The sequence below is a fragment of the Oxyura jamaicensis genome, chromosome 21 (assembly GCF_011077185.1).
Source record: "Oxyura jamaicensis isolate SHBP4307 breed ruddy duck chromosome 21, BPBGC_Ojam_1.0, whole genome shotgun sequence".
Taxonomy (NCBI): Eukaryota; Metazoa; Chordata; class Aves; order Anseriformes; family Anatidae; genus Oxyura; species Oxyura jamaicensis.
The window spans coordinates 118,378-144,485 of record NC_048913.1 but is presented as its reverse complement, the minus strand read 5'-3'; the positions used below and the strand labels follow the sequence as shown (position 1 = coordinate 144,485).

At 39.3% G+C, this 26,108-nt stretch overlaps 3 protein-coding genes across 3 annotated transcripts in view; 1 reads left to right on the top strand and 2 right to left on the bottom strand.

Annotated features, from left to right (window-relative positions):
* Window positions 1-729, bottom strand: part of TNFRSF9 (TNF receptor superfamily member 9) — a 10,740-nt gene extending 10,011 nt beyond the window's left edge. The window contains exon 1 of the mRNA XM_035344686.1: window positions 684-729. Coding sequence (XP_035200577.1) covers window positions 684-729 — 46 coding nt within the window. The remainder of the gene's footprint in view (window positions 1-683) is intronic.
* Window positions 158-8,144, top strand: PARK7 (Parkinsonism associated deglycase). The gene is made up of 7 exons (XM_035344532.1): window positions 158-180; window positions 2,028-2,162; window positions 2,780-2,881; window positions 3,541-3,600; window positions 4,441-4,510; window positions 6,671-6,757; window positions 7,694-8,144. Exons 2-7 carry the CDS (start codon window positions 2,073-2,075, stop codon window positions 7,852-7,854), a joined length of 570 nt encoding a protein of 189 aa, XP_035200423.1. The 5' UTR covers window positions 158-180; window positions 2,028-2,072; the 3' UTR covers window positions 7,855-8,144.
* Window positions 8,145-16,337: 8,193 nt separating this feature from the next.
* Window positions 16,338-25,771, bottom strand: ERRFI1 (ERBB receptor feedback inhibitor 1). The gene is made up of 4 exons (XM_035344531.1): window positions 25,488-25,771; window positions 19,646-19,841; window positions 19,452-19,528; window positions 16,338-18,912 (listed from the first exon to the last, which is right to left on the bottom strand). The coding sequence occupies exons 2-4, from the start codon at window positions 19,765-19,767 to the stop codon at window positions 17,714-17,716; spliced, it is 1,398 nt and encodes a 465-aa protein (XP_035200422.1). The 5' UTR covers window positions 19,768-19,841; window positions 25,488-25,771; the 3' UTR covers window positions 16,338-17,713.
* Between the last annotated feature and the right edge of the window lie 337 nt (window positions 25,772-26,108).

The window sequence follows — 26,108 nt, the reverse complement described above, 5'->3', positions numbered from 1 at the left end:
GGGCGGGGAGCCGGCTGCCCTTCGCGGAGGGTGTGGGGTTCGCGAGGCCGATGGAGAGGTGCCGGGAGGCCCGGAGGCCTGCCGGGATGCCTCGGAGCCTGGCGGCGGTCGCGGACGGGGTGAGAAGGGCGCTTTCTTGTCCTCCTGGCCGAGCTAATGACCCGAAAATATCTCTTGCCTGTGATAGCTGCTGGTCAGGACATTGGAAAGTGATTTTTTTTCGTTGTAGTATTTTTTTTTTTTTTCTAGCCAGCCTTTCTAGAGGTTGTGATTCAGCCATCTGCCAAAAGCTACCATCTTGGGCAAATTGCGTGTACTGTGCAGGGGATTATATTTAGCTTAAAGATTTGGGGCAGCCTGTGCTCTTGCTGGTGCTGAGAAGCAAACAGACTTGTATTTGATGTACGTAGATAGCCTGTTAAATGAAATGGATGCAGTGTCTGCACAACTTGGTTCTACCTTCTCAGAAAACTTAATCTTACCCTAGTAGTATTTATGGCATGACAGGTATTCGCATACGCACCCACATAACGAACAGTACTAAAACTGAAGAATCAGTCAGTATATCAGAATAAATGTCCAAGGATAGTAGGGAAGGGTTAGGGAAAAGAGTAAAGGTTTCAGGATTAGATGCCTGTTTGCATCTAAAGATCTAATGAAAGAGAGAGACACAAACTACTTACCTAGAGTATTTTTCCCCATTAATAAACAGATGCAGTATTTCTGCATTGTGGCTATTCAAGGTGTCTGATTCTAGTTAGTCAAATCTGTAAGAAAAATTATCACAATAAGTGTACACCATCCAGAAGAGCTCCTGCATATCTCTGGGCTGTCCTGAAATCATTGCTGATTATGTGATTTCAGTGTACTTGCTCAGTTGGCCTTGTGTTGGACAGTACATAAAACCTCACTAAAAGTGGTATTTGACACTGAATTTGCCTGCTGAGGCTGGTTCTCCATGCTGGAGGGCATTCTGCTGTATGCTACTGCATTCTAGAAATTGTCTTTCAAAAAGAGGCTAACTGTAAGGACAAAACTTGAGAATACATGAAGTTGAAGCAGGGTGAGGGGATAATTTTCTTTGGTGAAGACAACTAAGTGTGGATCTCATTTTGAGAAGAGCTTCCAGGTACTCCATGTGCATTTCTGGGTGGAAATTCCTTACATAAGAAAAAAAACCTGTCTCATAGAGTTAATGATTTGTGAAATGCCTTCTTTCACATCACAGATGCTTTCAAAGACTTCTGTCAGGCCAGCATAAATTAATGTGTGTTTTTACATGATGTAGTTAAAGTTACTTTAACTTAACCTTCCAGTGGAAATTTGGTCACTCACCTCAATGTGAATTTAAGAGCTAAAAAAAAAAAAAATAAAAAAAAAAATCTTAAGCCTATTTTTTTCCATTTGCTAAATTCTGTGGTCTCCTTCCCCATCACACATGTGCACACATTTCTCCCCCACAAAATTGTGAAATACCCAGAAAATCTATTGCTCAGGGTTTGCAGGGGCACCGATAGAGTCATTGTAAGTCACAGGAAACTTACTGAAGTGTGCTGTGCGGAAACTAAATACCAGACATGAGGTCAAAGCTCATACAAGCTCTTTTTGTAAATGTTGACCTGGGTAGGAGTCAGTGCTCTGAGTATGAGTGAGGGTGTGCAAATTGAAAACAACCCTGCCACCCACCTTGAGCCCTTCTCTCTGGCAGACTGAATTCATGTAAAGTCTTGATCAGGCCAAGGTGTTGCTTGTTCTGGTGCCGATGGCCTGTGTCTCCCACTGCACAAATGGTTTAATCCCTTAGTATTGCAATTATTTGTAAAAAGCTCTTTGGTTAAATAAGACTGGTATGAATACCAGTTAAAGCTAGTGAACAGTTTTGACATCGCTTAAATGGACGGTAATGTAAAAAATGCAAATTACTTGCTGCTAAACTTTACTGTTAGGAAGGATTTGTACTAAGGGCTTTGCTTTTTAATCGCATCACTCTCTGTCTCTCTGCCTGTCTTTCACCCCAACCCCCTTAGCCTCTTTTTTCACTAACTTCTCACTCAACAGCAGCCCCTTAAGACATGGCCTCGAAAAGAGCATTGGTAATTCTGGCAAAAGGGGCAGAGGAAATGGAAACTGTAATCCCCACTGATGTTATGAGAAGAGCTGGGGTGAGTATGCAGACAATGAAAAGTCTTTTAATGAGTGCATGGTGAAGTGAAAATCATTACTGCAAATTAATGTTTGTTGCTGGGAGTTTAAGGTGTAGTCTGTTGCATACGGTGAAAGTTTATCTGTGCCTTCTTACTGGTTAGAAATATTTGTGCTGTGCTCCGAATAAGCATACATAACAAGTTAAGTTTGTGTTAAAACATTTAAAATATGAGCCTGAAGTGAAAAATGAACTAGAGCAGATGTTTCAAGTAAATCTTACCCTATCAAAAACCATATCTACTCCCATGAATAGCAGTAGGGTGTTTTGCTTTTGTTTTGTTTTGTTTTTATTGTAGGCATCTGACCAGCTCAGTATTCATCAAGCTCATGACATTACATAATTTTCCTTGAGCTTTCAAAATTGTGTTATTGACTTGAATTCCACCTAGTGGAATGTTCGTTAACTTTTGCATCTGTAGTTGTATACAATATTATCATCTGAAGTTTAGGTGTTGCTCTGTTTTTGCCAGCTTTTAGTATTTCTTGGCTCATTTTATGTACCTTTTCAAAACTAATAGCTAAGAAAAATGTCCTGAGTTCTAGAACTGTAATGATACATATATTCTTCTGTTAGATCAAGGTGACTGTTGCAGGCCTAACAGGAAAAGATCCAGTTCAGTGCAGTCGAGATGTCTTCATTTGTCCTGATGCCAGTCTAGAAGATGCCAGAAAAGAGGTTGGTCATCACCTCAATTTAGTATAATGATCAATATGGCCTTTCTTATGGTTTCAGGAATGAATTCTTAAAGCTTATACGTTACTTTTAGAGATATGTTGCGTGTTATCTTCTCTCTATGCTGTAGTGACTCACAGAACTGCCCATCCTGCAGTGCAATTGTCCTTTCAGTGTTCTACTTCACAGCATGCCAAGATCAGATTCCATAATTCTGAACAGTTTTTTTTTATTATTATTTTATTTTTTTTCAGTGTCAAACATAGAGCTTTATTTTTCACATTCATCAGCATGCCACAATACTGTGATTTGGAATAACAAAAAATTTCTGATGGAAAGCTAAGCAACGCTATAGTAGGTTCAGCAAAAACACTTGGTTCTCACAGTGCGTGAGCTGCAGTTTGCTTGCTGAAGGTCTTAAATTCACTAGGCTTAGAAGTTTGTTCTGTGACAGATTTCATCAATAATAGGCTGCTCCTGGAACAGGAAATAATATGTTGTTCCATAATTGGATCTACCTGTGTGCTCTTAAAGTGTCATTCAGTGGAAAAAAAGGCAGATCCCTTTGCCTCTCACTTGACTCAGCTGTAGTGTCCTTAAAACAATGGGACAAATATACCAGCTTCTGTTCAACAGAATACTTTTATCTTTTGTTTGTTTAGGGGCCTTACGATGTCATTGTCCTACCTGGAGGTAACCTCGGTGCTCAAAACTTGTCAGAGGTAAAGTTCTGGTATTTGAAAGGTTCATCAGCATTCTCATGGGTAGTAGGTTTACTAATTCTTCAAGTTCAGTACGACATCTGAAAATTCTCTTCTTAGCAAATGAGTAAGAGGTAAGTAATTGTTAATCTTAAGCCTTCTTGCATATATACAGGGGGGACAACTCTAAAAATTCTTGGATTTGAGTGACTAGTTAAGCTGAGCAAAAATGGAAGACTGCTCAATATCGTGCGAAGGTCTTTCTTCATAATCTTATGAAGGTGAAACAATTGCAAATGAAGTTTTAGTTGCATGAAGACTGAAACAGGCCAAATGCAGAGGACTCTGTTCCTTTACTCAAGAAGTCTCTCTCTGCTGCAAAACTGTTGTTGTATTTATACTATGTGGAAGGCAGGCAGACAAATGAGTGAATCTGTCAAATAGCAGTTGGATAATATCACACAGTTTGTAAGCCCTGGAATGTGAGAAAAATATGTGTTATAAATCTTTTTAAGAATGATGCAAACTGTTTGGAGGTAGCTTGTGAATGCTCTGTCCTGTCGCATGAAGTTCTTGAACAATGACTTCCTGTGGCCACAGAATAGTCTGCTTTTATGTAGGTCGAGGATTTCCTTGCAGTTCCTTCTGATTTCCTTGCAAATGCTGTGTGGGGCAAGTATTTATTGGTTTCAGTTTTTCTTCCTCCCATGAATGTTTTCATTGCCCTCTGTCCTGAGGTAGGATGGAGAGTTCTCAGCTGTTTCTCTCTGTAAATCTTGCTCACAAATTTGCAATGGAAAATATTTCAACCATGCTTCATATAATCAACCCAAATCAATTACTTCTTGTATCCTTGTACAGTCTTCTGCTGTTAAAGACGTTTTGAAGGATCAGGAAAGCAGAAAAGGCCTGATTGCTGCTATATGCGCAGGTTAGTCAATAAAACATCTTGCTTTGTAAAATATTTGGATATTGAAACTTGAATATACTTGAAGAGGCATACGGACAGTTACCTTGGCTTAGGAATCTTTATTCCCGTAACTTAGTAGCAGGAATTTGTACTATATGCAAACACAAATTTGAACATTTGAATTTTGTGCAAACTTAACAGGAGGTCTATGGACTATTTTGAATTATTATGCATGTTCTGCAGTTCTGCTTGGTACCCAGTTCTTTCCAATCAGTTAGGTTAGTGTCTTTAAAAAAAAAATAGAACTTGATAGAACTTGTAGGATTTTTTTTTTTTTTTTTTCAAAATACTTGCTTATTCTGGTGATCTTTCTGTAAGGACATAGTGCTGGCAGAACATCATTGCTATAAATTTGTCTTGCATCTCCTCTTCTGCCCTTTAGCTTCAGAAGGAAGGCTATAAATATAGAATTACAGACTCACTCTTCCTCAGCTGAGTGGAAGCAGAAGATGGAATCACGCTGTGGAGAGGGTTGTCTGTTTACATATTCTGCACAGCCAGATACCTAGTTAACTTCTTCATGAAATTTGTATGTATAAGAAAAAAAAGAAAGATGAACAATAACTGCCAATATTCCAAAGTGTTGTGGTTTACCCTGGCAGGTGGCACCACACAACTGTTGATTACTTTCTCCCTGCCCAGTGGGACGGGGGAGAGAATCATGGGGGAAAAAAATGATTAAAAAAAATGTGTTGAGATAAAGACAGTTTAATAAGACAGAAAATGAAGGGAAAATAGTGATTAAAAAATATACAAATCAAGTGATGCACAATGTAGTTGCTTACTTGCTGCCGACTTTTGCCCAGCCAGACCCTGAGCAGTGGCAGACCCCCTACACCCCACAGTTCTTCCCTCCCCCCCACCAACTCCCCCCTTTTTATTGTTCACTGTGAGGTCATATGGTGTATAATATCCAATTGGCCAGTTGGGGTCATCTGTCCCCTCCCAGCTTCTTGAGCATTCTCCTAGCCTCCTTACTGGCAGAACAGCCATGAGAAGCTGAAAGGTGACTTAGTGTAAGCACTGCCCTGCAACAACTAAATCATCAGTGTGTTATCAACATTATTCTCACACTAAAAGCACCAGCTACTAAGAAAAAAAAATTAAATTTCCCAGCCAAAACCAGACCAGCAATTGAACTGAGAGGTTGGCCTAGGTATGTGTAGGCAAATATAAGGAGAGTGATGATGAGTGTATAAAATACATTCTAACAGAGTGTATTTATGGAATATTTTTAAACTCTTTTGGGAGTCTGGTATATAGCTGTTGGTTTGGTTTTGGTTTTGTTCCTCAGTTGGGCAATATGCATAGAGAGTTGTGAATATTATTCAGTTTGGCAGTGGTAGTCTTCTACTCTTCTATCCATATTTGTTGCAGAACAATTACAAATTCTCAGTTGCCCAGTAAAGGCTTTTGCTTGTAAACAGGAGAGTTCATTTATCTTGGGAATAATGCTTCTCAGAGCTGATTTCTAGCTGAACACAAGATAACTTCCTGGACTATATCTGAAATGAATCAAATGTGCAGAAATGAAACTCACATCAGGCAAATCCTGTATTCAGTTTCTTTTGGAATTCCCCTAAGGATTTTCTGTTGGGTGACCTAGTAAGCCTTTACACAAATTCCTTCCTCAATTCAGGCCAAGGAGGAAGTGAAGAAAAGAAAAGAGACTGTTAAAACCCAAAACTTAGCTGTTAGCCCATCATCTGTACAAAATACCGCTTGGCATACAATTCCAACGCCTTTTCAAGTGAAATTTTATCTGTTAGGACTCTAAAGTCAAGACTCAACATTGTAGTGAGATAACTATACCTAGTTAAAGTTCAGATTACAACATATACTCTTCACTGGTAGGACAGGTGCTTAAAGTGAGTGTTCTCTGAGCTTTCTCTGTTCTTCATATGCTTCTCTGTACAAGACATTTTGTATAATAGAATGGGAGAGAGTGTACAGCTATGTTCATTTTGAGGCTTTTTGCTTCAGAGGTAAAGTCAGCATCAATTTTATAAGTAGTTTTCCCACACTGAGATTTGGGCCTTTGAGGGCCTAGTGCCTGAATGTATGTTCTTAAGTGTTTGTAGAAGAAAAGTTCCTCACAGATGCAACTCTGTGTCCATACAGGTCCTACTGCCCTTCTGGCACATGGGATAGGGTTTGGAAGCAAAGTCACAACGCATCCTTTGGCCAAAGATAAAATGATGAATGGAGGTATGTAATTAATTGTATAGGTTTCTCTCTAAACCCTTCTCAGAAATTATTTTAGCTGAACTCTTCATTTAAAGAAAGGCAAATAACATTTGTATCTCATTTTGTATCTCTGAATACGCGTTCTTTCATACGCATAATCAAAATTTGACTGAATATGCTAAGATTGTATCTCCAAGGCAGTTTAACATGAAAATACAAGGCTATATTTACATTCCCAAAATACACCGCTGCAGTCATTCTGGGAGCGTTTTTTTCCTTGTCCTCTTGAAGGCGGAGCTACCTCTTGCCATTTTGGTTCTTTGCCTCAATGGTCCCAACAGCAAACCCTGGGAGCACCTTTACTACTTTCCCATGGGTAGTGCTTTGATGCGAAGAGCAGCTGGTGGGCCCATCTTTCTTATACCTAAAGAAGGTGCTGGTAAAGCACTATTAAGAAATCATTCTGTGAGCATTAACAAATCTGGAAGTGTGCAGGAGATGGCAAGATTCCTCCAGTTTCCTCTGCATACATTTGGAAAACAGAAAGTTGTGAACAGATGTACAAATGCAGTCTGACTTCCAAAAATAACCCCATGGGAGCAAAGAGGCACAGCGAGTGCTTCTCAATGAGCTTGTAGAATCAGAGGTGTGCTCACACGCTTTGTGAATAAACTGGCAGAGCTCCCAAGGGGCCGTTTTCCTCTCTGAGGACCACATGCAGTGATGGGTTGCTTGGTTCTGGAGGGACAGGGATGCAGAACCCAGAGTGGGCTTGGCCTGCATAGGTGTTTGAGATGCATACTGTAGAGCGTGATGATGTCGTCAGAGGCCAACACTGCTCAGTTGCCATAGCCTGTGGGCAGTGCTCTGTGGCAGACAGCTCTGTGCTCTGCTGCATCTGTGGCAGTGTGCTGGAGACTGATTCTCTTTTTATTCTGTCACCACCACCACCCCCAGCTCACTACTGCTACTCCGAGAGCCGCGTGGAGAAAGATGGGAACATCCTCACCAGCCGTGGCCCTGGTACCAGCTTTGAGTTTGGGTTGGCCATTGTTGAAACACTGATGGGGAAGGAAGTGGCCGAACAGGTGAAGGCACCCCTAATATTGAAAGAGTGAAGAGTTAGTGTGGGACAGGGATTAGAACAATTTCAGATGGAGAGTCTTATCCTTTGTAGAATAACAAAAAGATGCACGGTTGTAAATCCCATTTAACTGTGGTTGAAATTAGCAGCAGTACTGACCTATATTGGGACGTCTTACAAACTAATGGTCTTTATTCCTGGATCCTGTTAGCAAAAAGCTTTATCAGTAAGAAGAAGCCAGCTTTTAATAATCTTATCTCTTGGATGGCATTTAAAAATCACATGGACAAATGTTTAGTGATAAATAAAAATGAAGCAACTCTGCTTGTGTGGTGTTTCTTTGTGTGTTTCCTCCCATCCCAGACCTGCGGCACCTTTTTACCACCATGGCTAGCAATGTACTGTTCAAAGCAATTTCTATCTACTATTTCACATGGTTCTTTTGAAGTATGAGCTGAAATTCATTGTTAAATTGTAACCTAGAATTTGTTGAAAACGCTATTTAGTTTGCATTATATAAATAAGGCCAATAGGTAATCTTCATTCTAATGCAGCATGTAACTAAAGTATAAGTGGGAATGTTATCTTATTAAGCACCCTAGAGTTCCTGTAGCTAGGAGCTTGCCCATGCCATTGATACCATTTGATTTTGTTTTCTAAATTAAATGATTGCGCATTCGTCAAGCTATTTAGGCAACATAAAGTAGGAAGTTTTGGACTTAGCAGTTTACCACCAGAAGCAGTGCTTGTTTCTGCTTACTGGAAATTAGAATTTGCTTCAAGCCTGGCTTAAGTGAGCATATGCTGGTTTAGAGGAGTTGTTGGATAGCTCTGTAGAGGAATAGTAGAGACATATTTCCATGAGAATTAAGAATTTGTGAACTATTTTTGTCTATGTCACTTTTCTTGTACCAAATAACTATGTTCTGGTGTTTTATGAGTGACAGCAATAATGCTTAGCGGCACCTCAGTGGACTCTGAATTTGCCACAGCATCTGGAGACTTGGTTCTGCATACATCTGAAGTGTAGTCTGAACTTAAGAAGATGACTGCATAGGTTCCTTTATGATTGGTAATTTTAAGGGAAAACAAATACAAGTTGCTTCTCATTTACTGCATTTTGATAATGGAATACATAGGAACTTTTGCATGCTTAGAATTAAGCAGTGTCTCTATAGTGTTAGTATTTACTGGGGTAACTCCTGTAGCTATATGCTCTTCCTCCAGTTTGTTCAGAAAAGCTTTCATGTCTAGCTTTGAAATATGCTCGAGATAAGCAAAAATTGCAATCTGTTTAAGACTGGACAGGCTTGTTCATTAAATCTACATGTCTAACTGGTATTGCCATGCAAATGTAAACTGAATTATGGAGAGATTCTTCTGGAACCTGGAATAATCATTTGTTTTGTAAATGGGCATGATTCAGAATACAGGAAAAGCTGTGCATTTCTGGATTGCAGTACTTTATAGCAGTAGAAGGAAAATATTTCCATGCTTGTATTGCATTTAGGCTTACAGAAATCTTTTATTATCAAGCATTTATTATTTTATTATTGTGCCCAGTGGTGACAGGACAAGAGTCAACGGACACAAACTGAAGCACAGGAAGTTCCATCTGAATATGAGAGGGCACTTCTTTACTGTGAGGGTGACAGAGCACCGGAACAGGTTGCTGAGATAGGTCATGGAGCCCCCTTCTCTGGAGATACTCAAAACCCTCCCAGATGCCATCCTGCGCAATGTTCTCTAGGTGATCCTGCTTGGCAGGGGTGTTGGACTAGATGATCTTCAGGGGTCCCTTCCAACCATGGCCATTCTATGATTTACAAAGAGACCAGGAATTTGATTATACACTTTTACTTTTTACTCTGTTCTAAGACTGAGAGAGTCTACTTAAAGAAATCTGAGCATGGCCAGTAGGTCAAGGGAGGTGATCCTCCCCCTCTACTCTGCCATAGTCAGGCCTCACCTGGAGTACTGTGTCCAGTTCTGGGCTCCCCGGTATAAAAAATACAGGGATCTCCTGTAAAGAGTCCAGTGGAGGGCCCCAAAGATGGTACGGGGTCTGGAGCATCTTCCCTATGAGGAAAGGCTGGGAGACCTGGGTCTGTTCAGCCTTGAGAAAAGAAGAATGAGAGGGGATCTTATTAATGTTTACAAATACCTGAAGTGTGGGAGACAGAGGGATTTGGCCAATCTCTTTTCAGTGGTTTGTGGGGATAGGACAAGGGGCATAAAATTTCAATTGATATAAATTGATATAAATTGGAAAAGGCTGTCTCACACTGAAGTCACCAACTATGCAAGATAGTGACCAGCAAAGAGGAAGCAAGCTACCTTGAGCTGTAATGAATCTGATCACTGACGAGCATATTCGTTGGCATTTTTAATAGGTAATCTGCTGTTAGATGGAGATTTGCTGCCTGTAAGAAAACTGGCAACAGTAGATTCTCTTATCTCTGTAATCTTCTCTCTGCCACATCAGACACATTACTCAGTTGCTCTTCCACTATGCCTTGCAAAGAAGTTCTTTTCGTTGTTTTGACTGTGTAGAGGGGAGAGGAAGGAAGGCTGGTACTAAAGAGATCCTGTTTGCCTGCTGGAGTCTTGGGATGAGTATTATTGCTAGTGTTGACAAGTAAATCAGTAAAGACATAATTCAGATTAACCAGAAAGATGCTGTGACAGTGAAACCTTACTGCAGCAAAGCATAAAAATCAAGGAACGATTTTAAGTTGGTATGGGTGATGCTGAAGACCAAGGGGCAAAAATACAAGGTGTCCAAGGACAGCTGGAGGATGGGCACCTACATGCCACACACAGTGAAGATCAATCGGGGATGGGAGGAGGAGAAAAAGTTTTTTTTTTTTTTTTTTTTGGTTTTGTTTTTTATATTGTTTTGTTTTGTTTTTGTTTTTGTTTTTTCTTCACAGGGGACTACCGAGCATTAAAACCCTTAAAATAATAAAGAAACACGTAGCGGCAGGGGGCGCGGTAGGGGAAGCGTGAGCGCCAAGCAGGCCGGTTGCTGGTGGTGGCCCCGTTCTGAACGCCCGTTCCGGGCCCAGCCGGGGCGGGCCGGCAGCGCAAGCGCGCCCCCGTGCGGGGCCTGCGGGGCCCCGGCCTCTGCGGCAGCGGCCGCGGCCCCCGGCCCGCGGCACCCCCCGGCTTTTACGCGCTGGGGAGGCGGTGTTCGCGGCGGGAGCGGAGCAGGAATTTCCTCGAGTGTGTCTACAACGAGGAGGCAGGCCTTGGCCTCTCTAGCTTTCAGTGGAAGGGTCGTGGCCGCTTGTGGTTTTCTTTGCGCGGAACATATTTAGAGGGAATATCGGCTTCTCTGAATCTCCAGGGCTGTAGCCAGCAAGACCATCTGCATCATGTCATGTTGCTTAAGAACATCAGGGTTCCATATTTATGTTGCACTGAATTTCCCAGTGTAAAGCTCAGGCATTAAATTGTAAACTGGGCTGCTTATAAAACAGCAGCTTTACATATTTTACTGCTCCAGGCATGCAATAGCATCCTGCCTTATCAGGGAGACTGATTTTGATTAAGTTTAAGTTTGTCCAATTAGGCTCAGATGACAGAAGTATGGCCTGAGAGAGGTCCAGAACACCCTGGACCAGCAGCTTTAGAGACTGAGCAATCTTGAGCTTACTTCTGTGTTCTTGTAGTGTTACCTAAAGCTAAGCTTGCATTGCTGTCTATCTCACTGAAGAGGTTGTCTGGTCCTCCAGTCAACAGGTTGACTGGGGAGTGATGGGGTCCATCCAGCACAGGGCATCATATGACTAATCAGACCTATAGGAGAAAATTGCATCTGTCTCCACACCCCAAAGAAACATGTATGTTTAGATTCAGTCTTTAACAAAACACTAGCATTAAGTCATTTAACTTGAAGCTAGGTGCTAAACAGCTCATCCTTGCTTCAGGCTAGCTCTTCAGTTTTGGAGCCCCATATCAGTCCTCCATCAGCCTATGTAAAAAGCAGGAACTCACCTATCACTCATTTCACTGCCATCCATTTTTAAAAGAGCATAACTTAGACAGGACTGTCTGTCCCTGTGGTTTTTAATGAAATGAACTCTCCATTTTCTTTTTTTTTTTTTTAATTATTATTATTATTTTATTTTTAAAACATGATGAGACAAGACTCTGTGAGAAGACATTCCCCTGCACCCAAGCAAAAGCAGTTCAGGCTATTTTTAATCTAATGAGCAACAGTATCTGTCAGGGTGTGCTCTTGTATTCTCATCTCCGCCCTGAGTTGTTAGAAGCCTCTGCATTGCCATGTGTGTATTGGTGCACTGAAGTGATGCAGAGTCTGCATCATAATAGCACAATGCCAATTCAAATTGCTTAAGCTCTAAGTGCAGACAGGATGCAGGAAAACTTTTCTTGAATAATTTGTCAACGTGATAGATGACAAATCTCACCAGGTGCAACCTAATATGTGTCTTGGATTTCCTCTGGACCTTGCTCAACAGCCAGTAAGCAACAACACATACCCTTGCAAAGGTTCACTAGTGTCTTGCCATCCAACAGCTGGACACAATGTGGCATGAAATGAAGTGGTCTTTTAGCAGGGACTTCTCTGAAAGGTATAATTTCCATAAGGACTTTAAACCTGAAGACTGCTAAATATGAAGGGTTGGTCATATGTTCCTGTTGCTTTCCCAAAGGATACTCAGTAATGCTGACCCTCCCCTTCAAGTTGCTGTGAGAATAATAAACATTTTTAAAGGCAAAATAAATTATTTAGATAACAGGAATATACGTCTCTGTCACTAGGGTGGATGGTGGACAGATAATTATTTGGGGTCAGGATCATGTATCCTGTGCTTGATCCATTGACTTTGTGCATTGAGGGCCTCAAAGTGTTCAGCCATCATGACAAAACATGGAACAGTTAGCACCCTAGAGTAGATTCAGGGTGGTGATGGTGGGGTAATTTGGCATGTTTTTTTTCCTCTGATATTTCATGTCGGTATATTTGCGCTCTTCACTGTGGATTTGAGAGTCATAAAGGTGGGTGACCTTGAGAAAGAAGCTGCAGGTTTTAAACAGAGAAGCTACTCTTCTTCTGAATCACTTTGTAAGGAAATGAATAGCAGTAACGATTACCATGTTTCAGTGGCACACCACTTAAAATATGGAATATAAAACACCTTTTCCAAAATTAACCACAACTAGGATCAAGGTGCACACCAATATATAAATAGTAGAGCAACAGTCTATGAGCAATCACAGGTGTGGCTTCCATATGTGATTCAGAAAAAGTAATGAGCTGTGTGGTTGAAAATAGGCATTTGGGCAGGGATTATGCAAGGCCTGAATTACAATGCAGGATGGGTGGGGATAATGCCTCTTTCAGTTTATACAACTCCTAATCACAAACTCAGCAGCCAGAAATCTCTGCAGTGGTATTTAGCAAATATTAATAAGTATAATTAAATTTTGTGTGCTAGATTTTCATTGCTCAGGATGTATGAGAAACTGAATCTTTACCATATGATTTCTGTTTTAAATGAATAGAAACAAGTTATCAAGAAAATAAAATTTTAGGCTGGACTGGGGGGGGTTGGGGAGGGGAATGGGCAGTTGTAGAAACATACAGTTTCTACAACTATTAGAAGTGTTCATAGGAGCCACAGTCTATAGTCATGATTTTGATGGGTAGGAATTGCACCAAGGCTGGTCTGGGCATCACCTTAACCCTGAATTACAGGATTAAGCTGATATACTATCAGTTTGGACACCATCAACAGCTACTCCCTACTGTAATAACTGCCCTTGCAAAATTGGTGACTTTGTCCTGGACTATTGGGATACTTTCCTTTAACATTTCAAACCTACCACATCATTCAGACTTTAAAAGCAAAACCAAGGCTGCAGCAGGAGGAAATGCAATTTCAATGACAGCTCTTTTTGTGGTATTTGTACAGTAGTAACTGTACCTATTGCAGTTTGGGAATGAATGAAAAACTAATAACAACAGCAATGCCAATGATCAATAATTTTTAACTATTATGGAATTTTTCTATCAGCATGCTCCTATAGCAGGTTTATTTATGTTTAGATTTGTCTTTTATGATGCAAGAGAAACTGATGATCAAAAGTTTTTAAAATTACTTCCCGTTAAAGTTGTGTGATGTTCCCTGACGTTAACTGTTTAAGAACAAGTTATCATGGTGGAAAAATTCAGTTAATGGTGTTTTCCAAGTGTACTGGGTCTGGCTAGGATGGAGTTAACTTTCAGCCCACTTATCACATCAGGAAACTGTGGGAAGCATTGCCTTTCCTTAGTTGCACATCTTTTTTCATATAGATGACTTTTTTTTTTTTTTTTTTTTTTTTTTTTTTTTTTTTTCCCTAGAAGGAAAAGCTGCAGTGGAGGTTGTTAAAAGTCTCAAACTAACTGGAATTTAAGAAAAGGTTCTGTCAGACCGTTCAAATGCACAGATTTTGTAATGTTTTTTAAGCTTGTCAGTGCTATTAATACAAAAGTAGCTCATGCTCAGAAGTAGTTCTTACTCTGAGGAAGTAAAAATACTTTGCTGCTTTATTAGCAGAAAGGGCTTTGGCCCAACGGCTAGAGAACCATCACTGCTAACAGAAGTGAAAATAAGTACTGGGGGATGGGGAAATTGTAACAAATGCACCATTTTAAACTGAAGGCGTGTTCAGCTGTTAGTCTTGGGCTTGTATTGTGCAAATACTAAGCAATAGCAGGTCAATGTGACCTGTAATGAGTTATAGGATGGCTCAAACTTACAGTTTTACTTCATCCAAATAGTGCTTTATACATCCAGTAGCACAATGCCTGGGCTGGCCTCCCCATCAAGATGTCAAGAAGGTTTAATTTCTCCATGCACACTAGGCACTTAGCCCATGAGGAACATGGCTCTTCCCTGAACACTCAAGTCAAAACAATCTAATTGAAAGCAAGGAAGACATTTACTGTGGGATATCTGGATGGGGATGCTTTGTCCCATGCAAGAGTGGGTTTGCTACTAACTTGAGAGTAAAAGTTATTAAGGGCTGAACTGAGACTTGTGACTTTTGAGAATCTCAAATTAAGGGAGAAAAAGAGCAGTAAGTGCAAGCACAGGAACCTAGGCAGAAAAGGGGGGGGTTCCAAGTACCAGCAGTCGAGCAGGATCCAGAAACAAAAGATGGAAGTGTTGTCCAAATGCTCCTTGAACTCCATCAGGCTTGCTTGACCTGTGGAGCTTGTTCAGTGCCTTCTCAGTGAAGAACCTTTTCCTAATATCCAGTCTGAACCTCCCCAGTTCCATGCTGTTCTCTTGGATCTTGTTGCTGTCACCAGAGAGGAGATAGATCAGCACCTGCCACTTCACTCCCCTTGTGAGGAAGATGGTGGCCACCACAAGGCCTCCCCTCAGTCTCTTCCAAGCTGAACAAACCAAGTGACCTCAACTGTTCCTTGTACATCTTCCTATCTAGGCCCTCCAACATTTTCATAGCCCTCCTTTAGACACATCCTATTAGTTTTATGTCCTTCTTATACTGTGGATTAGGGTTAAAACTGCTCAGATTTACGGGGAAGGTTGCAAATATTAATTTCATTTTCCACCTAAGAAAAATCCAGAGGGGAAATAGAGCTTTTTGTAGGATGAATATTATTGTCAACAGCCTTGCATAAGATTAGGTAACTTGTTTATGTGGTGGAGGCCAGTCTTTGTGTGGATTCTTACCAGTGTTATGGCACAGCAGGAGGTTTTTAAGCACTTAAGTGTAACAGTCTCCCTAGCTAAAAAAAAAAAAAAAAAAAGTAATTAGGCATTACTGAAAAACTACACCTGACATTTTTTCATCAAGTATAATTCCAAGGATGGTAATAACCTGCTTTATTCTGAAATAACCTCATTCACAGGAAATGTGATGATTCCAGACTGCCAGATAAAGGCAAGTATTTACCTGCATACACAGCTAAGAGATCAAAAAAAACATGATGCCTCTTAATATTTTCAGTAACCTTATCCACGGCAGAGGTATTAGTTAAATACACGTATTTTGTGATGAATAATAGTATTTTTTTTGCTTAACGTGAAAAAAAAAAGATATTATACTTGAGCTTTTTTTCATATTCAGAATTAGTAACTTCGCCCTCAAGCACACAATTTAGTTCATTTTTTAACAATTGAAAAATTGAAGTCAGGGACACTACTGTCCTCTTTTCTGTAAGACAGTACCTAACATGGTATGGGTGACTTCAGAAGTAACAAAGGCTATTAATCTTGATAGGCCATATAACTTAATCTTACAAGATGTTTTATTGCCAGCAGACTATACACACCAAGCTGTCAGGTAATAAGGAGGAATTAAAATTAATTTGTGCAACATGAATTATTGAACACTTCCATGTCAATCTTAAACGCAAGCTGCGTTCAACATTTGTTGCATATTTAACATTTTCCTCTTTGAATTTCCCAGTAAATGCAAAGCTCAAATGAATAACTGCATACAATATTCAATGAAGCAAAAAACAAAATGTATCATAAATAAGTATATTATAACTTTATTAAATTCAAGACATGACAATATTCAAAATACAAAGTGAATTCTTCTTTATTCAATACTGTACATGATGCAGAAATATCAGTGCATTTCTATAGCATGTATTTCACCTTCATTTAGTCTGTACTAAAACAAAAAGTAAGCCTTAAAATAGCTCAAACATCTCATTCAGCAGTTTAAGTTGTAAACAGCTTGTTTATTTCTGTTAGGAGGAACATATTCATTTTTATGTACCTCTGTTAAAGAGCACCCTTTCTTTTGTGCTTATCTATAAGAGGATAAATGTAATCAAAACGAGCATGAGGAACTGCTAACAGACATGGCACTTCAATTAACTTTACTGGAACACTGAGGCAGAATGAGGAAAAAATAAACAGCAAGAAGCAGTGTCTGAAGCAGAGATAGGACTGACACTGTTCATAAATGGAATCATATTTTTTTCCTCACACCCTCCTCCTCTCCTAAAATACTGAACAGAAACCAAAACACAAGACCAGCTTGTGTTGTTTGTTTTTCATATACTCAGAATTTCAGACTCTAGATGAGCATGTAGTTGTTGCTGCCTACCTACTAGCAGTCATATAGCTGCTCATATCCTGTCACTTTTATGACTTTCACATCTTTCTAGGATCAAGCAGGAAAAGAGCAGAATCAGAGGCTTAGCAATAGCTGGTCCACATCTCTCCTAGGGTAACCTGCAAAATTCAGCCAAGTGCCTCTAGCAACTGAAAGAATCCACAAAGCCTAACTCAGTTCCAAGCTGCTTCACTGTAAAAGTCTATTAGTTTCCAATTAGGTTGTAAAATGGATTCATCATTCTAAACACATTTTAGTTATTCCTAACAAGTCTTGAAGTAGGCAACTGATCCTGCAGTTACCTTCTTACCAGGTTGGCGTATCATAGTGAAAGAGAATAGAATCTGTTACTGGGTAAAAAAAAAAAAAAAAAAAAAAAAAGTTTTGGAAATGCCTGATACAAAAATTGTACTGCATTATCTGCTCTGTTGTCAGCTTTATAACTAACTCATAAGCAAAGCTAGACTTTTTTTTATAACGTGACTACCAAATACGTTAATCTAGGGTAGCATATAACTGGCCAACTGTGACTACTATCTCTCCATACGTTTCCATACGTTGTAATCTTTGTAAGTTTTCAGCTCTACATACCAAGACAAAAAACAGTCTTAAGAAACATATCAGAGATATGCAGTATAAGAGGACTTTACCATCCACTATTTAGTTCTCAGAGGATAAACTTGTCCTACTTCATTATTTGAAAACCTTAAGAATTTTGTAATGCGATACAATTTTGCTCCATCCTCAACAGCTCAGCTGTGTTGTGCTCCCAGGGACTATGGAGAAACCACATAAGACAGATGTTTTCGTTTGAGATGACCAGTTATGTCCACTCTAGGTTTTGAGTCCAGTTTTGTTGCGGATGAAGTAGCTACACAATCACCAGACCAGGACTGCATCTCCATGTTAGAACTAGTTTCTTCTGCTTCTCTGAAGAACTTCTCATACTTGTCCAGATATGGAGGCCTTTCAGGCAGCAGGTAGTAGTGTGTTGAACTGGCCTTCTTACCATTTTCAATAATTGGAAGAATGCAAGGGACCTTGTTGGAAGATCCTTCACTATTTTGTCTTTGCAGAGCTTTGGTGCTGACATACTTAGGATCAGGTGCAAAACTCTGGGTGGGGGGCATAACCCCATTGAGGTATGACGGCAGACTTTTAGGACTCGGTGTACGGGAACTACTGCATGACAAAGGTTCTCTAGGGGGCACTTTGGGAGGCCTATCTTCATCACTGTATGCACTAGAAGCAACTTCTGCTGACCACCTTCTGTAATCTGGTTTGAGAGCCCTTGGAGGTATGGGAACCCTCGGTGGAATCTCTGGTTTATCTTCATCAGAGTTTGGAGAAGACCTGTTTAAGTATCCAGATAGTCTCACTACTGGTTTATTAAGAGAGCCAGCTGGGCCTGAATGAGACCTTCGCAAACGTCGATGCAGCTGCTGTGGGGGAGGATAAATACTGGATGTGTATCCATTTAGGCTTTGTGTGGGGTTGGTATCTTCTGTTTTTGGTCCTGCTGGAGCATCAAAATATGCATAGTTGATCTGTCCACAACCCCTAAAACTCCGCCGGCTCGGAACACTGGATTTAAAAGGAGGAAGTTCATAATCTTCTAACAAAAAGTCAGTATCTGAGCTAGTCAGGAATTCCACTTCTCTGTCAACCTCATCTGGAGTAAGATCCTCTGAAATAGGCAGAGGGGGTAGTGGCCTGGAGCTACGGTCATTGGAAGATGCACACAGAAACTGAATTGGCCCATTTTTTGTTGGCATGTGAGGAGGTGTTTCTTCAGAAACATAGCCTATGGCTAATGACAGTTTACTAAAGCCAGGAACAAGATAGTCTTCACATCTTGAAATTGGCTGTTCATTTTTGGGGCTTACAGGAGCTGGACTAGATTTCTGAGATGGGACCTGGATACAACTTTCAGTAAAGGTGTGGTCACTTGTGGAAACGTGGTTGGAAGAGTGCCCTAAAAAGGAGAGAAAGGCTTAAAAACTTTTCTAATACTTTACCATGTGACTTTCCCACTGCATATTTAACTATTTCCTGTAATTCAAGAAGTAGTGCCTACTTAATAATGCCAGTAGCAAGCCTTAGGTCTCTTTTAGTTATGTGCTTAATTAGGACAGCAGCTGATTACCTTATTGTTTTAGGCCAGTGCTCCAGTTCATTGAGGTAGTTCAAGAGACCTCACGCATAAACAATGGAACAGAGCTGTAGCTATGAAGATTCTAACAGACATACCAAATCAGGAGTATAATGGAAACTCAAAGGCTTGTAAATACAAGGAAAAGTGGGGGTGTTTGTTTTTTTTTTTTTGCTCACATCATTTAAAATGTTTTTACTGTTTTTAAGTAGTATTTTGTTGAAATGTCTGCATTCCCTCGCCAGAGGGCAGCCTTATATCCAAAATCAGAAAGCACTTCTCTTATTGAAGACTTGAAGATTTTTTTCCCCCCACGACACATCCATTACACAACAAAGATATATGTTAGTCTTTATACTTACCAATGGATGGTAAATGTTGCTCTGCTGATGGATTCAAGTTATATGCCACTGCTATAGGGTCCACATTAAAGAAAGTACTAAAAAATAATAAAAGAAGTCTTCACTGTAAATAAGCCACAGATTGGTATTGGTAGAATATTCTCAATACTTATTTTCATATATGTGAGATGCTATAGATCAAATTTTACACTCACTTCTCAAATCCACTGTGGCTACCCCAGCAGGTTTTCAGACTCCCCACACCTTGACTAGCATGAAGAAATCCATTTTTTAATGGGACTCTCATCTCCTGAGCAGCAACTCCCGCAGCTGACATTGTGTACTGCTCTGTGATCAGTCTCCCAGCCCTAGAAATTCAGTGGGTAACAGACTTGCTGCAATTTGCATTCCCTGAAAAAGAAGACAATTATAAGAAGTGCAAACATGAGTTGACCTCTGATCTGAAATTTCAGAACCTCAAGGAATGAAATAGCTCTGTAACAGGTTTTCTGTCCCCATATATGCCAGAAGGAAAACTTTACAGAATTCTTACTTTGTCTCTGACTGTAAAACTGAAGAACAAAAGTTCTCTTACATGGAATTAAACTGTATAGAAACAAGGCAGATGTTCAAGTAAAGCTACTGATATATCAGAACTGTGCATCAACAACTTCAGTTCATATATATAAACTGCCAGATATTTGAACAAATTTAGCTTACCAGAACAATTTAACTTTCTAGTAGACATCTATCTATAGCTCTATCTTTTTGCTAATGAGTTCATGGATTCCATTGTAGCCAACACATAATAGCCTAACGTTTTTAAGTGCTACCTTAAGTGGAATAACAAATGGACTTTTCTCAAGTAACAGCTCCAATAAACAGAATTACTATTTTGGTCAGAATTCCAGAACTTTTTATATAGGGCAGTCACTATTGTAAACAATTTTAAGCATCAAGATACTTTAAAATATGCTCAAGTCTTCTAGCTACTTATTTCAAACAAGTCAGAAATCTAGTGACTTGAAATAACCTCCATTTAAACCATCCTGCTGTGTTCAGAGTTACTTCTAATGTGTGAATAATGCTTTGTTTGTCCTGTTTATAATAGAAAAAAGTATATTGGAAATTGCCTTAAATTCAGTAAGAAATCATAGTCTAAGGAACAAGTTGATTTTGTTTTGTTTAGGAAACTGAGAATGTATTATCTCAGGAAAAGAAACAATGTAAAACTAGTCAACAATTCTGAGAGCAGGAGAAGGTTAGACCTGGGATAAGCAAGGATGTTCTCTGGGTCTGCTCTTCATCTACACAAATATGCTAAATTCAGCAGATACAATATGGTGTTATGGTTGAGGGAAGAAAAAAAAAAAGTTTAATTTACACCTTTCTCAAGAACATGACCAGTTTATTAAATTTTCCCTGAAGAAAAAATTCCACTTCAAGAAAAGTCTCAACCAACAGTTGAGAGCCAGCTACATCAGTGGACTAAGCATATCAAGAAAACCCCTTTACGCTATGGTACCACAAGAAAACAGGGTACAGAAATAAGTAATAGCTTATGGTAAATCTGTTCAAAAATAGGTTAATTCTTTTATGCAGACAAGTCATCTTGTTTTTCCTTTAAGAGGAAAGATCCATTATACCTATTTGTAATATGAGGGATGGGCAAACTTCTAAGCAGGACTGTAAATCAGGTGTCCCAGGATTAATTTGCAATCTAACACCAACACTTGCCTTTTATAAATAATTGTTTGACAAAGAACTCCGTCAGCCTTTTCCAAATGTTTTCTAAATCATGACTGCCAGTGGCAACACTCGTGTCAACAGAAGTGTTTTTTTTTTATTTGCTAGCTGATACCAGAATATTCCAACCAGCAACTTAACAAGAATTCTAGACAGGAGGCCATTGGCTTTACTGGAAGTGAACAAGGGCTGAGTGTTTGGACTACACAGTATTAGCCTTGGTCACATCTACTTCTGCCCTTCTGACTTTAGTGAAGAGTATGTTTTTCCTTTGCAGATTATCTCCTTAAAAGTTAGCTTAAGCCAGTTAATTTTTGCATTACACAGTCCAGTTGGACTCTTTTCAGTAATGTGAACTGCAGATTTTCAAAGTAAAATTAAATATAAACATGCAGTCCCAGGAAGTAATGACATAATTATGATTAGCAAATGAGTTCAGAAAATCTCCAGTAGTTCTCTAACAGCAGTATCTTCCTTCTAGTTCTGTAAGTGCAAACAGACCAATTTCTATGGTGGAAGAGAAGACTGAAGTGTTTTTGATTAAATGGATTTCTTAAGAAGCACAGTACAAATACAGCACCATTTCTAATATCTAATTTATATCTTCATAACACATTTTACAAATAAGACACCTATGAGATCAGCTTACGCTATACTGAGTAATGATTTTTTCATGCCTCAGATTCTAGACTATTACTAATGAATCTGCAAATTAAACACAGGAGAATGAATTAGTGAAATAAGATTAATGTCTATGAAGGAGTTTGCACCTCTATTTTTTTTTTTTTTTTTGAGTCAGATGTAAGTTACAAGTTTAAATCACTGGTACAGAACACTGATTAGTCAGCAAATGACAGTACTCCACCTCAGTGAGCATGCAAGATCTGACAAGACCATGAGAGAGACGAGAGACATTGATTATGATACAAAAAAAATTGAGACAGGAAGGGGGGTGGCATTGCTATAGTTTAAGAGTACATGTAATGCACTTGCTATGATAACATACAACCCTTGCAGGGCTTGTTAAGAGGCCCAACCTCCATCAGATCCCACGCCAAAACTACTGCTAGTAATTACTGTGTCAGCTTTCTAAATGCTGTCTAAATCTCAGCTCTCAAGACTGATAGTTGCACAATTGCTTCTCTGAAATCCCTCGGGCATGCTAAGCACAACTTCTGAAATGGACTTAAATATTTACACACTCTAATAGAAAGTAATTTTCACTTATTTCAATTGACTATTTTAAAAAATGGAACACAAACACGTTTTGCAGCCATAAAACTTGCCTGCTTCTACCAATAACCCCTTTCTGAACTCACAGGTGACTTGTCACGTTCCAATGAGAAGCTCTGAATGGACTGAGTTAAGAAATGGTCCTCCATGCTTCAAAACGTAAGGTATGTGCTCCTTCACTAAATCACCTACTTATACTTTTTCAGTCCAGAGTCTGAAGAGTTGGTGCTTACATTGTTAAACATGTCTTTAAACAAAGAAGCTTGTTTAAACAAACAGTATCTTAAGAGAGACCCATAAGGTTATCTAATTGAGAAGTGCAGTCTCTACATTTTATACGCATTCTTCTTTCTAAAGCTGAGCAGTACATAATTTCTAGCAATTGGTTTTAAAAAAATTACACAAGTCAGTCAAGAAAACATGAACACCAACAGTTTCCACTATAACCTGTAACAGTTGGTCCAATACTGCCTCCTTAAAGATTTAAGGATCTAGATTTACCATAAATAAAATCAACCTAAATTTGCAAAAGAAAATGGACACTAAGCAATAATGAAGCATTCTGTATCTCTCATGCTTGTTTGCTACTCATTTGCACAATTTATGTTCCTCAAAATAGGTTTCCAGTTACTCTGCTTGTCTGGCCTAGTTATGCAGAGATCTTACACTTACAGAGAGATCGAGTGCTTTGAGTGCACTGATTGAGCACTTTGAGTGCTTTTGAAGGTGTTATAGTTTGTGTTATTCAAAAGAAACTTGGTTAGTTCAAAATACAATTATAGCTAGTAATCACTACAGTATTGATACAAGCCAGGGCAACTCAAGAGGTTTGAGAGTACATTAGGAAATTCAACACTATCCACTGTAAGCCAAAGGGGAGAATTTTTAATCATTCATGTGTGCTCACATTAACCAACATTAATTACCCTAAAGGATATGGTTTAAACTGAAAATTGTCAAATGTACCTGTTAACAGTAGGGTATTTATACAGCGAGGAAAGGATATGTGAATTTATCAGGAAAATCTTGAGAAGAAATGCTGAAACTGAGTTACATAACGCATCCTCAATACAGTTTTCATACTGTTTTGTTTCACTAATTACTGTTGCTATACCACAAGTATTCCCCTATTTGGATACTAAGAAGCAATTTCATATATCTTTGTTCATGACCTATGGCTGATCACAGACTTTTGTTACCGTTTCCTGCTCAACACTCCAACACTACCAAGTATTTGAGGCAAGCCAGTTTCATAATAAACCAAATTCTGGTTTGCACAATAGACTGAACAAGTCCCAGAATGTTTCACTTAATGGATATGGATGCAATTTCCTATGAAGCATTTCTGAATACCTGTACAACTTTTGGACAAATTTTATGAAGGCAACAATCCTAACAAGCAGCTTATATACTCCTTTTTAAGACACGGGAAAGGAAGGGTGGGGAAAAGACCTACTTACCACTTTGGGGAGGGGAAAAAATATAGCTACCTTAAATCTACAACCTATTTTTGTTCACCTTGCCACCACGTATCTTTAACAAATCTCAGAAGCAATTCACAGGAGGAGGGGCACATTTTTGCACTACAAGTCATCCACTCTAGCTAGCTGTTCCTTATTTGACAATGTGATGTAATTTCCTTTTCTTTTTTTTTTTTTCCCCTTTGACTTTCTGTTTAACATACGTACCTGAAATAGAGTCCCCTTTTAATATTTAAGTATGTCAGACTTCCAACTGGACATTTAAAAGCCTGAATTACCTTACTATACTTTCTGTAGTTCCATATAACTAAAAAACAAACAAACAAAACAAGGGGGGGGGGTGTGGTGGTGGTGGAAGTCACCATCACCACTAAAACCCAAAACTAACAAAATAACAACAAAACACAACCCCCCAAACAAACAAAGAACCCCCACAACAACAAACCCTTTGTTCTCTAGTGGTCATATCAACCCTTAAGTGCTTTTGTCTTTGAAACCAGATAAATGCTCAGTGACTGACACCTAGCAAGAACGATCTTAAAAGAAGGTTGTTTTAAATCTATTCATTTAATGCCTTCATCTTATTTACTAGGCATGTAAGCTCCACTGTGCAATTTCACAAAGTAAACTGTGTCCCAGAATTAACAAAAATAAATATAAGCCCCCGAAGATGTTTCATTAGAGGAACTTTATTCTTTAGGGTTATTATACAAATGAGGCATACTTGTAACTTTGAGAGTTTTTACTATACATTCTCTCAACCACGAATGGACCATTCTGCTGTAAAGCGTTTAACATGACCACCTAGTGCAGACAGATAAAAGTGCTGCTCAAATCATATGAGGTTGCAAATAAATTCTACAGCTATACCCCAGAAGATTATGGGCATAAATTTAGAGACAAATCAATTGCACTAACCACATATTGAGATTGTAACAGTCATCTATTTTGGAATATACTTCAAGAACTGCAGTTCATCAAGGAGTTAAGTTTTTTTAAAATCTGGGCTACCATTTCATGGTCCTACACAGTAACTGGGAGGAACCTGTAAATTGCCAGCAGAAAACTAATAATTAAATAGTAAGACAATTGCCTTGCCTCTGCTTGTCAAATTTCAGATGCATGTTTAAGGTATGGTACTTCATCCTCTTGAAAATTTTAATGTGAATATAGCCAGCTTACATTCAGGAAATAAAAATTCCTTTTTAGCTGACTCAGTCATAACCATGGCATTAGACTTGCTGTGATAAGTTTTAATTCTGTTTTTCATTACAGAGAAGTGGAACTGTTCTCCTCTGAAATAATTCCTATATTGCAGAGGATGACAAAGGGCTTTACCAAGAAGCCCCCTCAAAAAAATTGGCTTTTATTTAATAAATAAATAAAATGTCCCACATCAGAAAATTTGTAAGGAAAGAAAACTAAGTCTAAGCATAAAGTAACGTGGGTGAATAGAGCAGTTTTGTTTCCTCTGCCATCAACTTCATTGACAAGTAGTAAAAATTTCAAATGCATTTGTGATGCAGATACATTGTTCACCTTTGTCACCATTCCTGTGTGACAAAGATTCAAGAATCCACAAACTGACCAAATGAACCTTGTCACCAGAGCCTTTACCGTCCAGTTTATCAATACATCATTAAGTATCATTATCCTTAGATCAAGCATAACAAGATTTAGCTTATTGCTTCAGCAACACTGCACGTGGTTCTTTGTCAGTTCACTAGTGGCACAGGATCACTGAAGTGTCAGAGCCCCTGTGGACTGCTCACGCTGTGTAACTACTACAGCGCGTGTTCAGAGTGCACACATGTTTAAAAAAGAGCTACACTTTAAATGCTTTAAGAGTACAGCGATGTCTCCAAATTTAAACAGCACATAGAGCAGCTATTTTCGAAGATCAAGGACGAGTATGTACTGATGTGCTAAATCATGAAGAAATGTTTATTCTAAATTAAGCCATCCTAAATTAAGAGTGCAAAGCACTGAGCCTAAGCCCACAACGCGGCCTCTGTTTTTGCTCAAAAGATGAAGAGAAGAACGTGAGGAAAGCAATACCGTGTCGGTTCAGGAGGAAAACGCGCGACACGCCGCATTAACTTCCAGGAACGCGAGTACGGGCACCGCCGGCTCCGTGCGCGAGTCCCACCCAGAAGTACTTGAGCAGCGTGAACGCCGCCGTTCCCCGTGAAGGCGCGCTGCTCGCCGCGGGGAGCAT

Coding starts and splice junctions, on each gene's coding strand:
- PARK7 (XM_035344532.1), top strand. CDS start 2,073: ATGGCCTCGAAAAGAGCATTGGTAATTCTGGCAAAAGGGGCAGAGGAA. Junction 2,882..3,540: donor TAGAAGATGCCAGAAAAGAG/GTTGGTCATCAC, acceptor TTGTTTGTTTAG/GGGCCTTACGATGTCATTGT. Junction 4,511..6,670: donor GATTGCTGCTATATGCGCAG/GTTAGTCAATAA, acceptor GTGTCCATACAG/GTCCTACTGCCCTTCTGGCA.
- ERRFI1 (XM_035344531.1), bottom strand. CDS start 19,767: ATGTCAGCTGCGGGAGTTGCTGCTCAGGAGATGAGAGTCCCATTAAAA. Junction 19,529..19,645: donor AGCCACAGTGGATTTGAGAA/GTGAGTGTAAAA, acceptor ATTATTTTTTAG/TACTTTCTTTAATGTGGACC. Junction 18,913..19,451: donor GCAACATTTACCATCCATTG/GTAAGTATAAAG, acceptor TCTCCTTTTTAG/GGCACTCTTCCAACCACGTT.